The 25,208-nt window shown below is 50.7% G+C and overlaps 1 protein-coding gene across 2 annotated transcripts; it reads right to left on the reverse strand.

Annotated features, from left to right (window-relative positions):
• Positions 1-1,351: 1,351 nt before the first annotated feature.
• Mfge8 (milk fat globule EGF and factor V/VIII domain containing) lies at positions 1,352-13,162 on the reverse strand. 2 transcript variants are annotated; one of them, XM_075952445.1, is made up of 10 exons: positions 13,005-13,162; positions 10,014-10,136; positions 9,611-9,742; positions 7,514-7,597; positions 7,107-7,288; positions 6,589-6,744; positions 5,837-5,981; positions 2,505-2,689; positions 2,207-2,356; positions 1,352-2,108 (listed from the first exon to the last, which is right to left on the reverse strand). In XM_075952445.1, exons 1-10 carry the CDS (start codon positions 13,075-13,077, stop codon positions 1,971-1,973), a joined length of 1,368 nt encoding a protein of 455 aa, XP_075808560.1. In that variant the 5' UTR covers positions 13,078-13,162; the 3' UTR covers positions 1,352-1,970. The 2 variants fall into 2 exon arrangements, with proteins under 2 accessions (XP_075808560.1, XP_075808561.1); XM_075952446.1 differs by lacking the exon at positions 7,514-7,597.
• Between the last annotated feature and the right edge of the window lie 12,046 nt (positions 13,163-25,208).

Raw genomic sequence — 25,208 nt, forward strand, 5'->3', positions numbered from 1 at the left:
GGCTTTCTCAAGGCTGCAGCCAACACATAAAAAAAAAAAAAAAAAGGCTACAAAGAAAGAAAAAGGGACCAAGAAACAAGCTTAAGCAATACGAGTCTCCCACGCCAGCTGGGGGAGGGGGGTTTGTGCTCCATCCGCCCACCTGCCCAGCGGCCCAGCCAGAATGATTGGCCCACAGAAATGGCCTTGTGGTCTTTGCCAGGTGCCATTTCCTCTCCTGTGAAGCGAGTTCCAAGGAGGCAAAGCCATCCTAAGCAATGTGTCAGAAAGGATGCTTCTCCCATCGCCTGCTACTCCCTAGGGAAGGCCCGAGTAGGGCCCTGAGGGAGGACTGGGTCCAACAAATCCTGGAAAGACTAGATTCTGAATTCATTACACCCTACACTGAAATGCTCAAGGAACAGAAACAGGCTGATAAGCCTCAGAGTTGAGCAGCCTCCCATCCCTCCTTCATGGGGAGAATACCCCTGAGCCTCTTACTCAGTCCCACCCACAAGTAACCTGGGGAAACAGGGGGCAGCTCTCCAGAAGAAGCACTTCCGGATACACCTGTTTGTTAGTAGCTGCTCTCCTGCTCCCCGGGGAGCCACAGAATGGCTCTGAAGCTTGGCTGAGAGGATCTCGAAAATGAGAGTGGTTTTATTTCATCTTTTCCCAACCAGCTAGCCACCCCTCCCCAGATGACCAGGGCACAGGCCATGATAGCTCCTACTGGCCACTTCTTATAGCCCTGTGCAGAGCAGAGCAGAGCCCTCCCTCAAAACCCCCTTCCTCCCACCAGTGGCCTCTGGGAAGTGGCATGCTCTTGACCACAATCCCTATTTGGCGACGCCTTTACCCCTTCCCTGCCCAGTCCACCAGGGCCCTCTTTTTCTGTTGGGCTTCTAAAACCTTCTTTAGGCTGGCACTGACTGGCATTACAAAAAAAACAAAAAACAAAAACAGAAACTGCCGAGAGAGAGAGAGAGAGAGAGAGAGAGAGAGAGAGAGAGAGAGAGAGAGAGAGAGAGAGAGAACCAGCAGCCAGGCCTGGCCCACCTTCTTAGTGTGGGAAGGGAGGAGGGGCAGTCACAGGAGCCACCTCTGCCAGGCTTTCCCTGGCCCTTCTTCGGGTGGCAGCTGCAGGCCAGACCCAGAGGAGTGTGGAGGTAGAAGCAGGGGAAGGTATGAGTCTGGCTTGGAGGGGAGGGAGGCCTACGCCTAACTCCATCCCAGTCTTTCCCCTTGTCCTCTTAAGCTATTTCCAGTCTGGCAAGCGACACAGGAGTATTGGGCACCAGAGGACTGGGTGGGGGATGGAAATCAGTCCCCAGGCAGTCTGGCTTGGGCAGAGCAATGAGGAAGCACAAAGTTCCAGTGGAGAACACAAATGTATTTTGGAATCAGCCTATTAAGTTGAGTAGCAAGCCAGCAGGGGGCCTCACAGCCAGCTAGCCAACCCGTCAGAGCCCTCCTGTCTCTCCAGGGGCCACCAGTAAGTCCCCTTGTCATCTGAGGCTCCAGAGTAAGGGTCCACAGGTGTCTCAGGAGGTAACAGTATCGGGTGACCCAAGGGGCAGCAAGCAGGCATGGGCCTCCTCCGCCTGGAGGCCTGGAATGGAACATGGGGGGGAATGTGTCGTGTGCAGAGAGGGGCGGGGAACCAGAGATCCCTTTAGTCTCCAGTCTTGAGTCAACCCCTGGCAGGGAGGCTGGGACTCCGGGCAGTCGGTAGAGATATAGTCCACATATCTGGACTTCACTCTTCTTCCCTGTGCATCTCAGACCCATCCAACTCCCCGAGAATGCCTGAGGAAAGGGGCTAGCGGGAGGCCTGTGGGGGCTGCAGGGGTGAGGGGGGGAAGGTGAAGGGCAAGTCTGGCACCCCATCTCCCTTGCTGCCTCCAGCTCCAGCACAATCAGGAAGAAGGCAGGGGCGGGAGGACTCGGCCTCTGGTCCTTCTGGTCGTTTGAGCTGGAAGGACTGAACGCTAACAGCCTAGCAGCTCCAGGCGCAGAGTGATACGGTTATGCCAGGACACGGGAAGGACGCGCACATAGCGGGCCATGAAGGGTGTCTCAAAAATGTTCTTCTTGTGTGAGTTGTTGTCTGAGTTGCCATGGAAGACCTGAAAACAGAGTGTCAGGAGTACCCCATAGTCAGCCCCCTCCCCACCCCTCAGAACCCCACAGTCTCCTAGGAATTGCAGCTAGACAGGACACCCACCTTGCTGGTCCCATGTTCCTCGTATATGGTCCACTGCGCGCCGTCATTACTGTGGGCCACTTTGTAGGATGCCACATACTGGATGTGGCCAAAGTCACGGGCCCCCTGGGTGATGATTCCCGTCACTTGCCTCTGAGTGCCCAGGTCAACCTACAGAAAAACACTGTTCTAGCTTGGAGCCTCTTCAGAAAGGTATAAAGGCAGGCACACTAGGACTTGGCCTGTTAGCCTATTTCTTCAGGAAATGCCTTGCAGAGTAGGGGGCGGGGCAGAGGCCACAAACCCCACCCACTCCCACCTGCAGCCACTCCTTGTTGCTGTTGCTCTGGGCAGTCCAGGCGTTGATCTTGCCCTGCATGTCCAGCCGCCCCAAGTGGGGGTACCAGCCAAAGGCACGCAGGTTCCAAGTCTTGTAGCTGCTGGAGGCTGTTATCTGGCTGTCGGGAATCGAGTTGTTCTTCAGGCCCAGGGGCTCAGAACATCCTGTGGGCAAAAGGGACGGTCACAAGTACACGTAGGTACAAGACGATAAGGGAGAAAGGCCTTGGTTCCTTAGCAGGGTTTATTTTGGTTTAGTTTGTGTTTGGTTTGGTTGGCTTAAACTCACTCTGCGGTCAAGAATGACCTTAAACATCTGACCCTCACCTACACCTCCTGCGTGAGGGAATCACAGACACACACTACCACATCCAGGTTACACGGTGCTGGAGACAGAACCCACAGGCTTCTTCTAAGCACTCTTACGGAGTAGTGACAACCCAGCTTCTGGTTTTGTCTTTTGAGCTGGGTCTAGCTGTGTTACCCAGAATGGCCTTTGAACTCCTAGGTTCAAGAGATCCTCCAGTTTCCAGGACAAGCCGGGGCTACACGGGGAAACCCTATTTGGAAAGCCCAAAAGATTCTTAGCCTCAGTTTCCCAAACAGCTGGGATGAGGTCATCATGCCCAGCTGGGCATCTTCGTGGACTAAAGAAGTCCTTCCTGCCTTCCAAGGCCAACCAAGGTCTAACCCACACTTACGCCCCCACTGTGACTCAGTTCCAACCCCCACCCCAACTTGCACCTAGAAGATCACCCGAGACCTCCTGATCTGGCCAGACTGACAACACTCCCTCCTTTGCTCTCTGAACACAGGAGAATAAGACACCTCCCATGCCTGGCTGCTCCCTGCCGTCACGGACTCCCTTTCACCACACACCACACTGAACAAGTAGCTACCAACAACTTCACTCTATACATGAGCGACTTGAGCAGAGAGGCATTGCACACCGTGCCCGCATCTCCCACACGTGATCCTGACCACCACACCTCACATGTGATACCAACCCCCATGTCACGACCTGTGAAGTCCTGTATGGGGCCATCCAGCAACACACAGCAAACACTCCTAGCCTCTGACAGCTAGTGAGGCCCAGGAATTTCTGTGAGTTCAGGGCTGCTTTCTGTGTCCGTCCTTCCCATAAGATCCACTGAAGGGCCTTGGTGCACCCCAACATTTCTGGCTGGCTGGTGTGTATCCCCGAGAGTGGCCTTTGTTTCTTCACTCTGCCCTCAGGGTCACTCTCAGGAACGGCCCAACAGGTAAGAGCTGAGCTGGAGGTAAAATTCCCAGGAGGATGATGTGTCTCTAGACCTGGCAGCATCCTCACCCCACAACTGTGTGTTGTGTCAAGAGTTAAGGGGGGGTGCTGAAAGGCCACACTTCCACCTGGGAAATCCGCTCCCTCACTGTCTGCCTTAGATGCCTGCCTGCCATTTTCCTGCTAATCATGCTGAAGGGGGGAGTGCCGAGGCATTCCCTACAGAGGCAGGGGCCAGGCAGCCAGCAATGGTCTCACTTGTATTGTGAAATGTCTACATAAAAGTTAAGTCGCCAAAGATACTGTCTGCTAAAAATAACAGCCCTGGTATGGGGAGCCTCGTGGGTTCCCAGGACACCTGGGCCTCACCCCATCCACATGGACAGTGCCCATGGACACACCCCAATCTCCAGCTGACAGGTCAGGTTACGGAGAAAGGGGGGCCAGGCCTGGGGGAAGCAAATGATGCAGCTCTGCTCACTGGTGTGAGGCTTGCCTTGCCCCAGTCTAAGTCTTAAAACCACTCATGGCTTCACTACCAGGGCAACTCTGAGAACCAAAGAGCTCAGACCAGACCTGGCTCCATCCTTTGCCCAGACACTAAATCACATGACACAAAGGCAATGGCCCAGGACAAACAACCTTCATGGCAGAGATGATATTCTGTGGAAACACGGTTCTCTCCACCCACTATGGGACTGCTGACACAAAGGATACCATCTGACTAGCAGCTACTGAATGGACACCAAGGAAAGCAAGCTTCCCCGGGAATCTCATGCTGGGAGAAGAAAAAGGCATGAGAGCCGAGAGTGTGCCTTCCTGAAAAAGGTTTTATACATCCTAACAGCTTGTCAGACCAGAATCAGACAGAAGTTCAGACAACGATGAGTCAATGGTGGGCGGGTCTAGGACTCAAGACAGCTTAGATGTGCAAGTCCCTGGCCCTCTATTTAAACTTTAAACTCACTTCAGGACCCCAAATATGGACTTGAGGGGCTCACTGGGTCTTTGTCCATCTTCCCTCATACAGTCATTGAATAAATCTCTTCCCACTTTTTACTATGAATTTGGCTGTTTCAATTGGCTTCTTGAGGACAGGTAGCCAAGTTTGACTTCTTGCGGTACAGACTGTGACCCCAAGTTTGGTAATAGAAGCATACTAGCTGAAATCCATACTTAAAGGGGGGTGTGGCTGAACTTAATGGCACACGCCTTTAATCCCAGAACTTGAGAGGCAGAGGCAGGTGGATCTCTGTGGATTTGAAGCCAGCCTGTTCTACATAGTGAGTTCCAGGACAGGCAAGGCTATGTAAAAGGACCCTGTCTCAAAAAACAAAACAAACAGTAAAGAGTGCCAGAGAAAGAAGGCACAGCCGGGCTGGCACAGCAGGGCATGCCAGCCCGGCTATAAATACATGAGCTCTGCAGCCCAGCCGAGTCAGCACAACAATTACCCCAGGTGGCCAGCAGATGGCACTGTGGCTGCAAAGAAAAACAGGCTTCAAAAGAGACCAGTGGGCCTGAACTAAAGGGAAGCTAGACCTCTCCAGAGGGTAATCTCCCTGGCTCAACAGCAACCCGTCCCTTTGTGGTCCCCGTGTCTGTAGCTGCACCAAGGTCCTAGAAACACCTGCATGACTGCTCAATGCAGGTGGCAGACGCCCGAAGCGAAAGCACTGTGCTCACACCTCCCAGCTGGTACCTTGGATGAACACAATACATCTACCTAGGTGTCCCTTCATTGATGCACCCATCCCTCATCAAAGATTTACTAAGCACCCACATGTCTGAGGCCCTGGAAACACAGCAACAGAGAACAATTCCCTGCAGTTGTGCAATTCACTGCCTGTTCTAGAAGCACCAGGAACCAAAATAAGCAGAAATACTGAGAGGGGAAATGGCCATCCAAAAGGCCCCGAGCAATGGACTGGCAGACAGCGCACGCAGAGTGGGGGACACCTGGCCAGGATTCTGTGGGCGCTCTCCACAGTAGCCCCTCCCCGCAGCAGCTCACAAAGTAGGGACAGAAAGGGCCACATCTCGGCACTCACCGTGCAACTCACAGCCCAGGAGCTCGAAGCGGAGGGTGCAGCCTCGGTAGCACGAAACAGGGTACAGCCTTATATACTGCGCCTCCAGAGCAGGACTGAACATGTTAACCTTCAGGCCGTTGTTGTCCGTGTTCCCCAAAAACTCCTAGAAGGGAAGGGGTAGGACTGGAGGAGGAAGCGGGTTTGCCAGCCCACTCCCCGACCTCTTCCACTTCAGGCCCCAGAGGCCATCGTAGGACTGGAAGAACATACTCCCCCAGAGGCCACACAGACCCAGCCTGAGGCCCTTGCTTTGTCCTCCTCAGGGTCATCCCTGCGCCCAGGCATAAACCCCTGTTCACACGGGGCTATCTAGGGCACCTCTGTGTACATCCTCCAAAGACTTCATGGTAACAATTTTCTGGCAGACAGACAGACAGACCTGGATGGTATCTGTGCTGTAAATGGTGCCCACTTAGTAACTGTATCTCACAACTGTATGCTGCAACCCTGAAAAGTTCAGAGAGCAGTCCAGAGCCACCGCCACCCTTACCAAGTCATGGCACTCACTCCTTTGAGTCTCTGTTCGTATCTAGCGGGTGAGGTTACATCCTGTAACCAGGGAACATGAGTACAATCTGGGTCTGCCCGTTTCGAGAGACCAAGGGGCACTTGAAGATTCGCCTCAACCCTATCACTCAGGATGCCCTTGCTTCTCAGTCAGTGCCAGACTCTTGGGGTGTGGACTTCGGTAGCCCCCTCTTCAGACCCACCTTGTCTCCAGATCCACTGGCATCCTGGATAAACTCGAACTTGCGTCCATCGAGGCTATAGGCCACCTTGAAGGTCTTTAGGTATTCTGCCCTCCCCGCACGGCTGGCACCCTGCGTCATCACACCTGACACCCGCATCTTCCGCAGAAGGTTCACCTGGAGCCCGGGTCAGAAAGGTGGTCCCCTCGTCATCCTATTCTTTCCTCCCAAAACCCAACCGGCTAGCTCACTAGCTCCTTCAACGAGCTAGCTTTCTCCTCTGCGGTTCTGGAGTTTGTCTCTACAAAGGCCATGAGCGTCAAGAACCCCCAGAGGAATGTGGGTACCCAAGCCCCTTCGCCAAAGACCGACTCCCCTCACTCTGCCCACCTGCTCCAGGCCCAAGATTGCCCTCCATATACTGACACTTCAGTCATGGTCAGTCACCCATCATCCTGTATGGATCAGGGTCTAAGCCCCTGATGTAGCCACATTCATCTCCATCTTCCCTATCGCTCTGCTCTGGGTCAGTTTCCTACCTGGATCCAGGGCTTGCTGTCATAGTTGCTGGCTGTCCACGCATTGACAATCCCTGTGCGGTACAGACGCGCCAGCTCTGGACCCCAGCGCTGCAAGCCCATGAAACCCACATACACAGATGAGGCGGAAATCTGCGAGTCAGCAATCGCGCCTCCTTCCATGCCCAGCTTCGAGGTGCAACCTGCAGAGAGAGAGCAACCGTCAGGGTCTTCATCCAAAGCTCCAGAGCCCAGCTAGGACCACAGAACAAGAGGAAAGAAAAGTGTGGCCTCCGATGAGGACCTAGAGACAGAGAGAACCTCAGCCCCTCACTCAGAGCAGATAACACCGAGGGACACCGACACCAAGTGGAAGAGCAGACGGCATTGGAGGCCCAGGAGAGAAGGGGTCAGCAGAGTTGACTCACGGGAAAAACCAGGGTTGGGGACCGGGGTGGGGATGACTGTGGTGGACAGGTAGTCTTCCACGTTGTAGTAGATGGTCTCATTCACTGGCAAGAGAAAAGACCCAAGCGCCGTCTTCCTCAGCACGCCCAACGCTGGCTGGCCCAACGGGTGGCACTGGGAGGGAAGCTGCCTCGGACAGTGGCGGGCAGCAAAGGTACCCCACGCCTTTTGAAGATGTCTTATCTTCATCTTCTTGTGTATGTGGTGCTAGAGATTAAGCCTGAACATGCGGGGCAAGGGCTCTACCACTGAGCTACACCCCCAGTCCTTAGTGCTTTGAGACAAGGTCTCTCTCGGCTGCCCATGCTGGCCTTGGCCTTATGATTTCTCCTGCCTCAGCTCCAATTATAGGCTTCTGGTATCACCCCTGACCCTACATGGTACTTTCTAGACTCCCACCAGCAGTTTTCTGGGGGAAAAGAATGAACACCATTCTGTTTTCTTCCAGATCCTTTGCACAACCAACCACCAAACCCTCACCCACCCACCCGTCTGTGAACATGTCCCCAGCCACAGCCACACTGCCTCTGCGCCTCTAGCAACGGAAATTCAGGATAGTGATCACGCCTGTAGGCAAGAGGGCCTTTCCATCTCTCTGGACATCCATGGTGGGTGGGTGCCTGGGCTTCTGCAGCCAGGGGAACCCAGGGACAAGTTACAGCAGCGGAGGCTCATGCTGGGCAGGAACTACCAATCTTAGAGAGAAAGATATCAAATGGGGCTGGACACCCAAGATCTGGGCCAGGTCAGCCTGCGGATGGACCTTACGCCTGCCATCTCCACACCACAAGGGACCCAAAGGGTCAGCCTTGGCACTGGCACACAGACAGTGTAACAAACAGGAGTGTGGCATTGCTCTGTGCCCCTCAGCCCTGCAGCCTCTGTGGGCACCACCTACACTCTGCTCTGCTCCAGGTGCCACCATCCGGCCTAGAGCCAACTCTAGACCTGGCAGCCCAGAGAGGGCTGCGTAGCTAATTCCCACGTAGGTACACCATGGTTAGCTCGGCGCCCACCCGGTAATTAGCATGTTTACCTGGCTCCACCCAGGCCTCCATCTGCCTTAGCAACCCAGAGCTCCCCCTCCCTCCCCTCATCTGGCTTTAGTCCAGCCTGTCACTCCGTCTCCTAAGTCAGGGGCATGCCAGGCACTCTACCCACATTCCCTGATCCTGGGGACCAGCCCCCACAGAGCTAACCCAGCTGTCCTCTTTCCATAGGTCAGCAAGTCTCAGAGACCAACATACACCTGCCTGAAGGAGGGGAAGAAGCGACCTGTCCCCCCACCCCACCCCCAGGATGTCCACTGCCTGACCTGGCTAGCTAGAAACTGGAACACACACACACTCATACACACACACACACACACACACACTTCACACACACACACAAGCTCACACACACTCACACTCATACACACACACTCATACACACTCACACACATGCACACATACCCCACTCCTTCCTCCTTCCCCTTGCCTGAACACAGCCCTTCCCATGGGACACTGAGGGTTAAGGAAAGTTCTGCTATGCTTTGGGCAGAGTTGGGGGCAGCACGGAGAACTACTGCCAACAGTGTTAGCTGGCACTCACCCAGGCCATTCTGAGGCCCAGGGGACAGCCAAACAGGTCAGACAGGGTCAGATCCTCCCCCTATGCCAGGCCTCTAGTCTTCCTATGACACAGGACAACCCAGCCTGCCCAGACCGCCCCCTCCTCCCTGACCAGTAAGAAGACCCACAGGGTCCAAACCTGATTCACTGGGCTCCAAGTTAAAGAGCACGCCAGTTTCTTCTTACACTGGTAGCGACGTTCCAAGATTTAACTCTGACACCGTATGTCTCTGACTCGTGGACTCAGGAAGTGGCATTCCCATGACTTCAGAGACACCACACACTTTAATCCCACCTACAGTGACACCGGCCCTGACCTGAAGTCCCAGGACAGAAAGCTAGACCTTAAACCTGGCAGGGACAAGAGGATCCTCACTGACATTCGGCCCATTCCTCAATCTCGCCCCAAGTGACTGGGCCCAGCTACAGACCCCTGGTACTCACTGATCTCACAGTGAGTGCCCGAGTAGCCCAGAGGACACTGGCAGATGTACTGAGTGAAGATGTCTCCTCGGTGCGTGTCCTCAGTCACTTGGCATTTGCCGTCATGGTGGCAAGGGTTTGGGGAGCACGGTCCTGGAAGCAAGGAGACAGATGAGATGGACAGGTAGTCAGAAAAGGGCCAAACTGGCCAACGAGCAGCACGTGACCCAGCCTCATCTGATACATCCAAACCAGTCCCTTTTCTTTCCTACCCCAGTCACCCTGGACCCAAGAGAGTCATGTAGAAGATGAATTTGCCCCAGTACTGGAAGCACTGGCTTTCCCAAGCAGCTGGGGGGTTCTACTGGAACAACAGCTACCCGCTTGGGAAGTGACAGGGGAGGCGGGCCGTGGAAGCAGGTACCTTTCTCTGTCTCATTGCACACAAGGCCTGTGAAGCCGTCGGGGCAGAGGCAGTAGATGTCATTGTCTTGGCCAAACAAGCACGTCCCACCATTCAGGCACTGGCTGGAGTCACAGAAGTCACCTGCAACGGCAGTCCAAACATGGTCTTTTGGTAAACACTTGGGAGTCCAGCTACCATGTGCCCACGCCGGACTCCTGAAATGGGAGTTAGCTGTTATCCTCAACAAGCTAGGAACTAGGAAAACTGCTTAGCATAGGCAAGGCCCTGGGTTCAATCCCCAGAACTACCTCTCAAAAAGAAAACCATGAACTAGAGAAACAGCTCAGGTTAAGAGCACTCGCTGATTTTCTGGGGGACTGCGGTCTGGATCCCAGCACCCACATTAGGTGGCTCACAACTGCCTAGAACTCCAGCTCCCGGGGATCCAAAAGCTGCGGCCTTTTCAGCTACCTGTACTCACACACACAGACCCACACGGGGACAGCTGTACATAATCTTTAAAATATAAAGATGAATCTTAACTAAAGGGGGGCTAGAGAGATGGCTGGAGGATTAAGCTCTAGCAGAAAACCCTGGTTTGGCTCCCAATACCCACATGATGGCTTCTAATCACCTCTAACTTCTGTTTCAGGGGATCTGATGGCCTCTTCCGACCCCTGAGGGCTCCTACACGCAAGGAGTGCACATATAACATACTCGGACTCACAGACAATAATGCAAAGTTTTTTAAAGACAGACTAGGAAGGATGACAAGCTGGTGAATGAGAAAATAACATTCTGGAGAGAAGCTGATACACTGAGAACGTGCTATGTTGGAGAATGGTTCAGATGTGACTGGACTTAGGCCAGATTTGGGGGGTGGGGACTGGAAGAGTGACAAGTTTAGACCATATGCTGCAATCAATAGAGAGCTTTTAAAACTTCCTTAAGCCTCCCCAGCATTGGCTAGCAAGTGTCTCTCTGTCACTGTCTCTGCCACCCCACACACACCCTCTGAAGCCAGAGCCAAGCTGGAAAAGGAGGAAGGCAGAAAACCGCACGAGAAGGCTAACAGGCCCCTGAAGTGCAGGAGGTCTGGTGGCCACAGACGAAGCCCACAGGTTGGACGGTGAGGAAGCGCATTTGGGCAGAGGGAACAGGAGCTGGGGAATTTGAGAGACTCTAGGGAGTACGACTGAGGACGTGAAGGAAGGCTGGAGGGGACACCAGGGCATTTGGAGAGCCCTGGGTGACCGATGTGCACTGTCCGCCAGGATGGAGAACCCAGGAGAGGTGGCGTGGGCTGGGGCTGAGCTCACCTGGCCTGTGATCTGAAGGACTATATGTAGTTTAACCAAGCAGCTGGTAAACCCACACCTTATCTCCACACCCAGAAAGGGACTTGGAGGTACCCTGCCTCCGAAGCTCACCTTCCTCCCATCTTTCCAGGGTCCCCTGACACTAACCAGTGAACAGCTCCCAGGTCTGCTTACTGAAGAGGGTCCCCTGCACGACCTTAGACTGGACTGGGCCCCAAATTTGGCACTAGACTCAAACCTAAGAGATCTCTTCTCCTCCCCACAGTAGCCTATCCGAAGCAGAAGGGGCCCTCCCCAAAGCCCAAGGCCCAGGGGAGCTAGGGCTCCCCAGCTGGAGGCAGGCAACACCATTAATGAGCACCAGCCCACATAGCTCCACCTCGGCAAGGGCCTGGGGATCCTAAGGCTCTGCGGCAGAACTATTAGTCACCAGCTTTAAATAGCAGGTTAATCCCCTCTGACCTGGAAGGGCACCGTCACAGCCTCACGTGGAAGCTCCGGTCTGGCCAAGGCCTAAGCACCCCGTCCCAACAAAGGCCCCTCTTCCAGCCTTCCCTACAACTGCACGTGGGATCAAACCAAGGTTTCTGAGAAGAAAACAAAGTGGAAGGTGGCCCGCAGACGCCGGTCTGGTCTTAACCGTCCAGGCTGAGCTGCATGTGAGACTAGGAGACGCTAGCCCCTCTACAAATCTTATGGGATATCAGGGTACTGCTTTGGAACTGTCCTCTGGGCCATTTGGTCAGGGCGCAGGTTGTGAGGACGGTGGGAAAGAGGGGTGGGAAGGGTCAGGAGATCCAAGCATCTTTCCAGGAGTTCCCAGCTCGTGGAAGCTGGAGGCACTCAATGCCTTCAGCTCCATCCCAGAGGTCAAATCCTGTGCTAGACAAGAGGGCTGGGGCCGAGCTGTGGCCTCTCCTGCTTCGGCCAGCCCCGTTTCTATGAGAAAACGATGGAGGGGCTGCTTGCGGAGTCCCTGAGCTCACCCGCGCCTCACGTAGGCACTGCTTTCTCGAGACGAACCCCCCAGCAGCATCCTGCAGGAGGCCCAGACGTCTACCGGGGACCTTGGAGCGGGGGAGGAGGGCTAGGGGAGATTAAGCAGACAACTAAAGCCAGCCGGGTGGGAGGAAGCCCTCTTCTAAATTCCTAATCAGCCCCCATCTACAGCCCAGGCGCTCGCACCGGCTCCGGAGTCCTTTCTCCCCTTATCTGATCAAACACCAACAAGTGGGGCGTAAACGTTCATTGGATTCTCCAGGCAAGTGGGTTCGGAAGAGAATTGCGGGGAAAGTTGGTGGGAGAAGAATCCGTACGAAGAGTCCTAGACTCTCCCAAATGGAAGGATTCGAGAGTAAACACAGTTCGGTAGCCTCCTTCTATAGACGCGGTAAAGAGGCACAACGCAGCGGATTCCTTTGTTATGTGTAAGTCACGTCCCTGGGGGAGGCAGGGTTGTCACCGGGTGTCCAGGGTCACCGCCCAGTGAGCAAGCCACTATCACTGCTCCAAGGTCCCAGCGCAAAGCGCGCAGAGGCTGAGATCGTCCGCCTCTGCAACCGAGCAGCGCGGGTCCCCTAGGCTTTGCTCAAGTTTGTCAACAGTAGGGGTGGAGGGAGGGCGCCGCTGAGAACTTCCGAGCGGCGAGCAGAAGAGGGGCGAGGCCCAAAGGGCCGCGCGGGAGACTCACCGGAGGCAGCGAAGAGGCCGGGGGCGCAGAGCAACACGCCGCACAGCGCGGCTAGCGCACCGGAGAGCTGCATGCTGCGCGGGACGCGGGAAAAGAGACGCGCACTGGTGCTGGGACCCGCGGGCTCCTGCGAAAGCTTCTCTCGCGCTGGAATAAATCGGGCTCTCGGCTCCGCCCACTGGCCCACGTGCTCCGCCCAGGCCAGCCCCAGGCGGACACTGGGAGGAGCTCCGAGACCACAGAGGGAAGAGGGAGGGCCAAAGTGGGGGTCCAGTGCCTCAGCCTCCCGCCGAGCCACGCCCAGCATCCGGCCGCCAGCTCTCAGCCAGAGGCCAAGTCCCGCTTCTTGAATGGACTGGACAGGGGGAAATTGCTCAGGAGGAATTTAAAAGATAGCTCAGTGATTGAGTAGTGCTTCTCTAAGCATCCTGGAGACCCTGGATTCGATCTCCAGACCAGGAAAATTAAATTAATAAAATAATCTGGGAGTAATAGCTCATGCTTGTAGTCCTAGTATTTGGAAAGCTGGATCAGGAGGATCAGACACCAGGACCAGACAGACAGAAGCCAGTGTGGTCTCCATAGTGAGTTCCAGGTTATTCTGAGCTACAGAATGAGACCCTGTTTCCAAATTTATTTGTTTAATTGATCAATTAATTAAAAAACAAAAGCCGTTTAGACTTAAAATGCTAATGCTTACTCGTAATCAGAGGACAGCAAATTCAGACTACAATTGAGTACTGTGTTTCCTTTATCAGATCGGCAAGTGTCAAGTTGTTAACAGTGGAGGCTGCAGGGCAGCAGGCTGAGGCATGTGCCCTTGGACAGAGCAGAAGCCAGCTGAGCTTCTTTATTTGGTAATATCTTTCAAAATGACAAATAGCAACACCTTAAGACTAGCATTGGGCTAGTCTTTCACATGCGTGCAAAATGAGACTATGCTATAACTTCATAACATCTTTAGAAACCATGCAAAGATCAAGAAGAAGAAAAAAAGGAATTGGCAAACTTGTGTTAAAGTTCCAAATAGGAAATGTTTTAGGATTTCAACTGGATATGGTTGTTCAAGCATATAATACCAGCACTCTGGAAGCTGAGACAGGAGAACTGTAGAAAACCCAAGGCCAGATTGGACTATATAGTGAGCCCTTAGCTACCCTGAAGCAACAGAGTGAGACCCTGTCTCAAAATAAAAGAGAGAGAGAGAGAGAGAGAGAGAGAGAGAGAGAGAGAGAGAGATCTGGCTGAGAACATGGCTCAGGGGATAAAGAATGTGCTGAGCAAACCTAACAGTCTCAGTCCAATCCCCCAGAAACCCTTGGGAAAGCAGACAGAAGCAGAGAGCCAGACTCCACAAAGCTGTCTTCTGATTGTCACATCCAAACAGTGGCACATATGTGTACACATTCCTACACACATTGATGATGATGATAATACTAATAATATAATAAAGTTTAATAAAGTTTCTGGCCTGTAATCCCTACACTTGGGAGGCGGAGAACAGTGGACCAGGAGTTCAAAGTCTCCTCAGCTAGACAAGGAGTTAGAAATCCAACTTGGGCTATGGGAAACCCTGCCTCAAAATAATAATAACTAAAAAATAATGATGATGACTATGTAAAATCTTAGGATGTGTGGGCTCGAAGATCTTGGTAACAAGTAGAAGGAACAGCCTTGTCTCCAGCAGGCACACGATTGCAAGGAAATGGGGCTAACAAGGGGAAAGAAATCCGCCGTGGATTCTGTATTTTTATCCCATGCACGCACAATCTGTTTACACACAAGTATTTTAGTAGTAGTATTCTAGTCAGGGCAGTAAAGTGGAAAACGAGGAGCAGCCACACAGCTCCCGTCCAAGCTGCAGACAGATCTAGGTGGGACCTGTTACTGCTAGGAGCTCCTTCTTAAAACTGTTCAGAAAGAAGCCCGGTAGGTAGGTGCACATCTGTAGTCCCAGCACTCGGGAGGTGGGGACAGGTCGCTCAGGAGTTTAAGACCCTCCTTGGCTATATAACAAGTCTGAGGTCAGCCTAGGCTACATGAGACCCTGTGTCAAAAAGCGGGAGAGAATGAAGTAAGTCTCTATTGCTGAAGACACCATGCACTTCAGGAAGAGAGGAATACCTCCTCCCCGAGGTCTCCCAGCAGACACCATGCAAGCTTGAAAAAAGGGGGAGCAGTCAACAGTTCTACTCGGCTGTGATCCCTAGGAGCCACAACGATGACCAGCACGATGTGAAAACCCTACGGGTGCAGGAGGGGCACTCATACCTTACTGGGAACCCGCAGTTCTCTAATTGGACTGAAGGCCCAAGTCAACAAGAGGTTAAACCATGCCTGGCACTGAAAACACAGCCAACCGCTCAGTGCTAGACAAGCCGTGGACCTTGGAGGAGGGCTTACAACCACCGCTTTACTCGACCAGCACAATCCCTAATTGCATTCTAAATATTTGTCCTTATACCCACAGATTAGTGTAGCCCCTTATCAATGACACTTCTCTTTGCAACGGATGGAGGTCACTACAGAAAACCATAACCGATTACAATGCAGAGTTGAGGAGTCTAATGGATACAACTATAATACACTCCCACACCTAAGGCTCAGGGAACATTTTAGAAGCGGGGTGTGTGTGTGTGTGTGTGTGTGTGTGTGTGTGTGTGTGTGTGTGAAGGTGGTTAGAGCCAGAGGGCTGGGGAGTTGGCTGTGAGATTGTGTCTCCTAGTAGTGTCAGAAGCTACATGCATAAAATCTCACCAGTGTGAATGCCTAAACATGAGCTGAACAAGAACAACACCAAGAGACATGCCAAAGTGGACTGGGGAAAGCTCAGGACGCTTCAGCCCTACACAGAGAACTACAGACCACTCGGAAGTCATCGCCAGGGAAGAACAGAGCAATTGGTTATCTAGGACCAAACGATCAGCCCTGAAAACACACACACGAGTAGCAATATACAGACGGAGCAGGTTATAGCTAGGGGGACACACACACACACCAGCAATTAATGAGAAAAGAGGCCATGGTTTTGAAAAAGAATGAGGAGAAATATATGGAAGTGTTTGGAGAGAGGAATGGGAATGCAGAAACAGTGTGATGATAATATAATTCCTCCCAAAGAGGGGAAAATCTTATAGAACTGTGCACCAAAACGTGCATTTGGCTGCATGCAAATGTAAAACAACTTTAAAATAAGATGGCAAATGTAAACTGGCGAGAGAACAGGAACGCAACATCAAGGAAGGCTGCTTAGGACTGAAAGTCCAAGCCTGGTTCAGCACTGAGCACAGAAGGTTACAGGGTGGCTGTCATAAGGCCACCAAAAAGATACTGTACTGAGGACACAAAAATAAACGACACTTCAACTGATGAAGAAGAAGAGGAGGAGGAGGAAGACAAGGAAGAGATAGGGGCCTGGAGAGGTGGCTCAGCTGTTACTAGCATCAGTGGCTCTTGCAGAGGACCAGGGTTCAACTCCCAGCACCCACAAGTTGGCTCACAGCCATCTGTAACCCCAGTTCTAGGGGATCCAACGCCATCTACTGGCCTTTGAGGGAAATGCATGCACTGGTACACATAAACATAAATCTTTAAAATCAAGGTCCTGCTCCTCAGAGACAAAACCTCACCAGGCAAAGGGAAAGCACCAGCAATAGTCAACACTCCATGACAAAGCCCTCAGCACCCTGGGAGTAAAGGAAACTTCCTCAAAGGTCCTAGGTGCCCATAAACAAACACAGCTGATACCATCACTAAGTGGGTAAGGCCAGGAACAAAATAAGGGTTTCTGCTCAGCCACTTCCTCTAAAGTGATAAAAGAGATGGGAACCTGGACAATCAGGTAAGAACCAGAAAAATATATCCAGACAGAGAAGAAGGAAGTAAAATTACCCCTATGGCTATTCACGGATCATGTGATCTTCTATCTAGAAAATTCTAGAGAATTCACACACAAAAAGTAACTATGAAAGCTCACGGATGTTGTGACCGAAGCTGCAGGACACAAGATTACTAAACACAAATCTCTCTTTTTAAATTATACCTCCTTGCTTTATTTATGTATTATTTATTTGGGAGAAGGGACACCCTCATGCCGTGGCACACTGGCTGAGGTCTGAGGACAACTTTCAGGAGTTGGGTCCCTCCTTCCAATAAGAAGGTTCTGGGGATTGAACTCAACTCATCAAATTTGGTGGCAGACCCCTTTACCCATCTCAACAGCCCAAATACTGGTACTTCATCTATTTAATTATTTATTATTTTATATTATTTTGGTAAAGATCAAACCCAGGGCCTTGCATATGCTAAACAAACACCTATGAAGGGTATGAATTTTATCCCTAGCACCCCGCCCCCTTTTAGTGCTGGAATTCTTATTTATTTATTTATTTATTGGTGATGGAGTGAGGCAAAGTATTATAGTAAGAATTTTTATTGCAAAAATAAGAGGCTATAAAAGTACTGAGCATGTACTCAGTTGGTTGAGGGCTTGCCTAACATGTCCTAAGCCCAGGGCACAATTCCCAGCACTGACTAAATGGACCGTGGTGTCCAAAGCTATAATCCTGCTCCAGAGGCAGAGGCAGAGGCAGAGGCAGAGGCAGAGGCAGAGGCAGAGGCAGAGGCAGAGGCAGAGACAGGAGGTCTTCCTTGGGTACATAGCAAGTACACAGCCAACCTGGGTCACATGACACCTTGTCTCGAAGAAAGAAGCAGTAAGTGGAGAGTATAAAGTCATGAATATATTGCCTTGATAAGGGTCCAGCCATATCTCAGACACATGAGACAACACCTCACACCCCCACATATCCCCACCCCCACCCTATGCCTCAGTCCCAGGAGAGTGCGGACGCTTTCCCCTGGGGTGAAGCTGAAAGGGGATGATGGGAAAGCCTTCTCTGCTCCAAGTGCAAATGTTGGCAGTGTGTGCCAAAAACCAGCAACCGCAGCTTCCTCCTCCCAGATAAACGCGATCTGGGCCTGCTCGCCTGCCGGCCCTAACCCCCTTGCCAGGCGCGTAGTAAAACGCTGAGGTTCCAAGTTAGCGAGTGGTCGATCCTACGCCACCTGAGAGAGCGCCGCCCACCCAATCCCAGCTTTTCTGTGTATGTCTGTGTGTCCATTCTTTCCTCATTCCTTTGTCGGCCCAGTCAAGACAAGTCCAAAGCCAGGATGTGGGTAGAGAGAGAAGGAGAGGAAGGGGGTCACAGATGACTTTTGTTTTCCATAGGCAGTTCCTCATGCAAACAAGACACTACTCCAGACAAAACACCTGGGAGCTCAAAGCTGGACGTGGGGAGCGCTCAAGCTGGACGTAATGGTTACCGCTGAGAAGGAACGGTACAGCTGCTCTTTCCTCCCGCGATAAAAATCTGGGCTGTGTTAGGGTGAAACTGCCTTCATAATCAAACAGTTTTCAATTTTTCTGCTTCCCTTCCAAAATAGCTTCAGGCTCTGAGACAGACAAAGAAATCAAAATAAAGCGACATTGATTTCACATGAACCGCAAGAATATATATAACCTATCTAATTGCCATTACCATAAGCTTTTTTTTGTTGTTGTTGTTTTTTGTTTTTCGAGACGGTTTCTTTGTATCTTAGGGACCTGTCCTGGAACTCGCTCAGAAGACCAGACTGGCCTTGAACTCAAGAGATTCAGACGTTTCTGCCTTCCGAGTGCTGGGATTAAAGGCACACGCCAGCACCGCCCAGCTTCGGTTTTGTTTGTTTGGTCTGGTTTTGGTTTTTTACCATAGGCGTTTTAAAACGCTTCATAGCGGGCCGGGAGTGTGCAGCAGCGGCAGAGTGCGGTCCTAGCATGCACAAGGCTCCGGGTCCGATTCCTAGTACCACACACAAAAGAAATTTAACAGCTTAACATCCACGTGTTGCAAATCAAACCAGTGGGCTAGATGTTTTTCTCCCATCGGGAGCTCTCAACCAAATTGGGCTCAGTCTCCTTTAAGCGAGAGAAGAAGGAACCAAGTCTGTGCTTCATGAAAAAAGCTCCCTCCACTGCAGAGATCCAAGGACCACATTGAGAACTGCCTAAGGATGAAGAAGTCCATCAGAACAACCCAAAAGCAAGCCGGTCCCAGTTTCAGCCTAGAAAGCAGGTTCCTGCCAGAGTCTGGCTTTGTTTTGTTTTGTTGTGTTTTGTATGTTGAACTCTCTGTAGTCCAGGCTGGCCTTCAAATCACTGGTTAGACTGGAACTTGTTTCAAAAGTGCCTGCCTTCTGAGTGCTGGGGGCACCAAGCCTAACCCTAAGTCTGGTCCTTAGGTAAATCCAGATCTCAAGCAGGTCTTAGGTCACCCTTCCCGACAAGGATGGAGCAGGGTACCAACCAGCAAGGCATAATCACCTGAGCAAATCCACAGTGAGGTTTATCAGTGCTCACAACTGAGGGCGTGCTCAGTATAGAACCCTTGTCTAGCATTAGAAAGATCCTGGTTCAACCCCCAACAGTGAAGAAAAAAAAAGAATCCTTCAAATTCCCTAAGCTTTAGAAGAAAACAAATGACCAAATTTCAATGTATGTCAGACAAAAAGCAGGTGAAGGAGCCCACCTATCACTGTTAAGTTCATAGGTCGAACTTTGAAGCAAGCAAAATGGTTATGTACACATCAGGGACAAGTTTTACAATAAGAGTTCTCTAAAATCCATTAACACTATGCTTAGCACTCATCAAACACTGAGGTCAATCTCTAGCACCAAGAATCCACACACATTGTACACACATGCTATACATACATGCATACACATATCTAGTTCCACCCTAAGCTGAAGAGATATTTTAGGGGTGGGGTATATAACTCAGTGGTGGGGTGTTAGCCTAGCATGCACAGGGTTCTGGTGCAATCTTAAACACTGAAAAATGTGTGTCTGTCTGTCTGTCGGTATTGTTTCTCGGCTGGAGAGATGATGACTCTGCAGTTAAGAGCACTGGCTGCTCTTCCAGACGACTTGGGATTGATTCCCACAACCATATGGTAACTCACAACAGTCTATAACTCCAATTCCAGGGGATCCAATACCTTCTTCTGGCCTCTGTGGGAACAGGCATGGAAGTGGCACAATACATGCAGACAGACAAAGCATCAAGATACATAAAAATAGACATAAATGGGTTTTGATGATGTCTTTGAGTCATTTCTGCTACTATAAGTAATCCCTCCTCCTGTATGTAACCTCAATGCAGCTCATTGGTTCACCAAGTTGTACTTTGATGATATCTGTATTTTGGTGTGTCTGGGGTGAGTAGGTGTATGTATAGCATCTCCCAGAAAAGTTCTGTCACACAACAGTGTATTAAGAAGCCCCTGGAATGTACATTGTATAAGTCTAAATATCATATGAATTATATTAAATAAAAATAACTATAGTTCTTAGCGGATCCTGCTGGTACAGGATCAGTTAAAACAAGCACTAGCTTCAGAGCCAGAGGCAGGGGATTAAAAGTTCAACATCTGGTCAGGTGATGGTAGTGTACACCTTTAATTCCAGCACTCAGGAGGCAGGGGCAGGCAGGTCTCTGAATTGGAGGCCAGATTGGTCTACAGAGCAAGTTCTAGGACAACCAGGGATATACAAAGAAACTCTATCTCAAAAAGAAAGAAAGGGAGAGAGGGAGGGAGGGAGGGAGGGAGGGAGGGAGGGAAGAAGGAAAGAAAGAAACAAAGAAAAAGAAAGAAAGGAAGGAAGGAAGGAAGGAAGGAAGGAAGGAAGGAAGGAAGGAAGGAAGGAAGGAAGGAAGGAAGGAAAGTTGGTTTGAGACCTACTTGGGAAGTACAACATGTTCAGGGCCAGCTTGGGATACAGAGTGTGTTTAAGGTCAGCCTGGGCAACTTAGGGAAATACCCAAGGTTCAAGCCCCAAGACTGAAAAAGAAAGAAAGAAAAAAAAAAGAGAGCAATCTTCAAAACTTCACATGCTAAATTCAGAGTCCAAGGTCATCCTCAGCTGTAGCAGGCGCCCTGGCCAGTGAATGCCCTTTTTCCTACAGAGAAGGGACTCCTCATGACCCTCCCCAGCTTTCTGCCGACCGCTTGCAACAGTCATGCCCAGTTACCTCCTTCAGACCCATCTGAGTCATTCAGCAAACACTCACTGAGCACGTGGTCAGCGCAGGAACCGGGAGCATTAAGAGCTGTGTTTAAACCATCCACGGCCAGGCTCCTCCCCTAGAACAATTACATTAAAAATCCCTGGGCACAGCCCGAGCATGGGCATTTTTCTAAAAGCAACTCCACAGATGTTAGGACCAGTAGACAGACTCACTGGAAGAGGACAGACCTTGGCCTTGGGATCCAGAGCTGATCGCAAGAAAAGGGAGGGCAGTAGAAGGAAGGGGGTTTCTTGTATAATCTGACCTTTAGACAGTCCAGTGAATGGCATTTCCTCAGCATGAGAACTTCTTGTCTCTAACATTGGGACATCAGTATTGCAAGATTTGATTAGGTTGTCCATGGGTATTCCCACGCTGGTGTAAGCAGGAAGTCCGTAAACCTTCAGAATTTCTTTCCTAAAGCAAAGTCTCACTGTGTAGACCTAGTTGCCCTGGAATTCATTTTGTGGACCAGGGTGACCTTGAACTCACAGACATCCTCCTGCCTCTTCTCCCTGAGTGCTGGAAGCAAAGACATACACCACCACACCTGACCCAATATAAAAGAGGTACATAATACCACTGTTTGAGGCTTTGAAAAACTGATTACAGTCCCGAAAGCCTAGAGGCAGACAGCTGAACAAACTTGTTGCAAGAGACCATGGCAGAGCTATGAAAGGGGGGACAGGGTATAGATTTTACACCTGAGAACTGGCAATCTGGAATGACCTTCCAAATGCTCTGAGATTCCCAAACAGCACACTTAGAAAAATACCTCTAAGTGGGCCAGCAAGCTAAAGCAAGGAAAAGGTTCAGTCCCTGGAACAAGGTAAAAGTGGCAGGAGAACCCTGACTCCACAAAGTTGGTCTCGGGCATTCCCATGTGCATACCCACACACACATACACAGCAAAATTGAAAAGGCACTACCATGTCAAAAATCAAGGTGGAATAAAATAAAATAAACCAGCTGCAGTGGTGGATGGTGGATGTCTGTAATCCCAGCACACACACACACACACACACACACACACTCAATTACCCAAACATGGTTGTTCACACCTGTTATGCCAGTTCTTGGGAGGCAGAGGCAGGATGATTGTCACAAGTTCAAGGCCAGCCTAGTCTATACAGTCACCTACATGTAGACAGAAGACTGTTCTGTTCATTTCCTGGCCACCCAGACTCCTGAAATAATCACACAGAAACTATATTATTTAAATCACTGCTTGGCCAATCACTTAAATGTATTGCTAGCTGCTCTTACATCTTTGGTTAACCTATCTCTATTAATCTGGGTATCGCCACATGGCTATGGCTTACCAGCAAGGTTCTGGTGTGCTCGTCCCCGGCAGAGGCTACGTGGCTTCTCTTGATTCTGCCTTCTTTCTCCCAACATTCATTTTCATTTTCCTGCCTAGCTCTACGCTGCCCTATCACAGGCCAAAGCAGTTTCTTTATTCATTAACCAATAAAAGCAACACATTATACAGAAGGACTTCCCACATCACCTATATAGTGAGACCTTGTCTCCAAAAGGGGGAGAGGGAACTGGAGATATTGCTCAGTTGACAGAGTTTTTCCCATTACGCACGAAGCCCTAGGTTTGATCCCCAGTATCTCATAAAAGCAGTCATATAGGCTTGCTGGTGCATATCTGTAATCACAGCATTTGGGAGGTAGAGACAAGAGGATCAGGATCTTTTTTATCCTGATAAAAAAAAGTCATCCTTGAGCCGGGCGGTTGTGGCACATGCCTTTAATCCCAGCACTCGGGAGGCAGAGGCAGGTAAATCTCTGAGTTCGAGGCCAGCCTGGTCTACAAGAGCTAGTTCCAGGACAGGAACCAAAAGCTACAGAGAAACCCTGTCTCAAAACAAGCAAACAAAAAGCGTAAGAGCCAGAGAAGAAGAGCACTGTGAAACAGTCCCCTGGATGCAGTGTGTCTGAGACGTGTCTGAGGCGCACGTCAGCTCACAGCCCCTGTGGCAGCCTGCACAGGATCCAGTCATTCAAAATTCCAGAATGGATGAGGGAGGAGTGAGTGGCAATTGTTGGTCACTGAGGGAAAGCCACTCTTCTGTGAGGACATAGCTTCTGTTACACTGTCCATACCTTAGTGAATGGCCCCACTCCCGTTTGCACATGGTCAGCACTAATTAGACACAGTGGGCTTAAGAATAATAATTTGATGTGTTTGTTTGCTTTATCTCGCCGTAAGCGTGGAGGGGCAGACATGGAAGGACTGATAAGTGAGTGTGATGGGGTGCATGAGGTGAAATTCCCAAATAATCAAAATATTTTTTTTTCTCTTTCGAGACAGGGTTTCTCTGTGGCTTTGGAGCCTGTCCTGGAACTAGCTTTGTAGACCAGGCTGGTCTCGATCTCACAGAGATCCGCCTGCCTCTGCCTCCCGAGTGTTGGGATTAAAGGCATGCGCCACCATCGCCTGGCTCAAAATATTATTTCTAAAGTAATAATAACTTCGTAAAAGACCATGAAGTCAGCCATGAATGGTGGCACACGCCTTTAATCCCAGCAATCAGGAGACAGAGACAGGTGGGTCTCTGAGTTCCAGGACAGACTCCACAGCTACGGAGAGAAACCCTGTCTCCAAATAAACCAAGCCAAACAAACAAAGAAAAAGTGGGTGAACAAGCCAGTGGCTCAGAGCCCCTGTATCATTGCTATCAACATTTGTCACAGCTCAGAAACCAGCATCAACATAGTGTCTGTTCTCGTTAGATCATGTCAGCTTGACACAAGCTAGAGTTATCTGGTACCCAGTGTGTGAAGCATTTTCTTTTAATGGCTGATATGGGAGGGCTCCTGCTCTATCTTCCCACCACAAAGGGCTATAACCTGTGAATGGAACCCATTCTTCCCCTTGGTGCATTTTGGTCATGGTCTTTATTTCAGCAACTGAAAGCCAACGAGGACATCCTCTGTGTTTTATTTGGGTACCATTACTTTTGTCACATCATTTGTTTGGCTTTGTGTGAGACAGGGTCTCTCCGTGTAGCCCCGGCTGGCCCTGACCCTGTCACAACATGCTGGAAGGATGCCCCTGCCTTTTGCACTAGGCTCCTTCTGCTCCAGGGTCCCATCCAGGATAGAGTTCCCTTGCTTCTGTCTCCTCTGGCCTGTGACCTTTTCTCAGGTTCACTTATTTTGACACCGTTAAGGAGTCCTGGTTTAGTTCTGAGGATCTGCCTCAGCAATGGGCTTGTCTCAGGTACCAAAAGGTATGTGATCTTTGATTCTGTGTATACACAAGTTAAAGTCAGAAAGACAAATCAATGTCTTAAAATAAAAGAGAGACTCTTAGGAGAAAATGAAAAAGAGGGGGTGGGCAAGAAGGAGAAGGGAAGGGAAGGGGGCTGAATTTGATTAAATGATGATACACCCATACTTGAAACTGTGCTAAGCAAACTCTGTTTTGCACAATTAATATTTACTGATTTAAAAGCTAAAAAAACTGGAAAAAAACTCTCCTGAAATGCCTTAAGAAAAAGAATGTTGACAATTTCAAAGGAGACCTCTGGTTAATGTGGAAAAGGGACTCAGGGAAGGCAGGAGAGAAGCCTGGAGCCTAGCAGGGAGGTCAGTGCCTTGGTCCAGGAGAGGCAGGCTGGTCACTTGGGTACAGGACGGGGAGGTGTGAGGTTGGCAAAAAGAAAGTGGAAAAAAAATAAAAGAGCGAGACAGTAAATGCTACATGTGTTTCAAAATTAGAACCAGCCAGGCGCTGTGCTGATGAGGGGGATATGTGGGGTCAGGCAGGAGAGGGACGGAGGCGGCCACCCAGCTTCTGCTTGGCAGAGAGGCAGATGAAACGTACCGAAATAAACCGCCTGCTGCCTGCTGGTCTTCCCTGCAACAGTGATCTCCTTGTGCACAGCTGAGCGTGCTGGCCAGTACAAAGAACATGCCTTCCCAGATAGGTGTTAGATGAATGAAAGGGCTGTTGCTGTTCCCTAGAGTAGGACCAGAACCAGGGCACGGAGCTGATACAAACGCGGAAGTAGCTGGGCAAGGTGATGGACACCTGGAATTCCAGCACTGGGGAGGTTGAGACAGGAGAATCACGAGGTTGA

Source organism: Microtus pennsylvanicus, chromosome 18, assembly GCF_037038515.1.
Source record: "Microtus pennsylvanicus isolate mMicPen1 chromosome 18, mMicPen1.hap1, whole genome shotgun sequence".
Lineage (NCBI taxonomy): Eukaryota > Metazoa > Chordata > Mammalia > Rodentia > Cricetidae > Microtus > Microtus pennsylvanicus.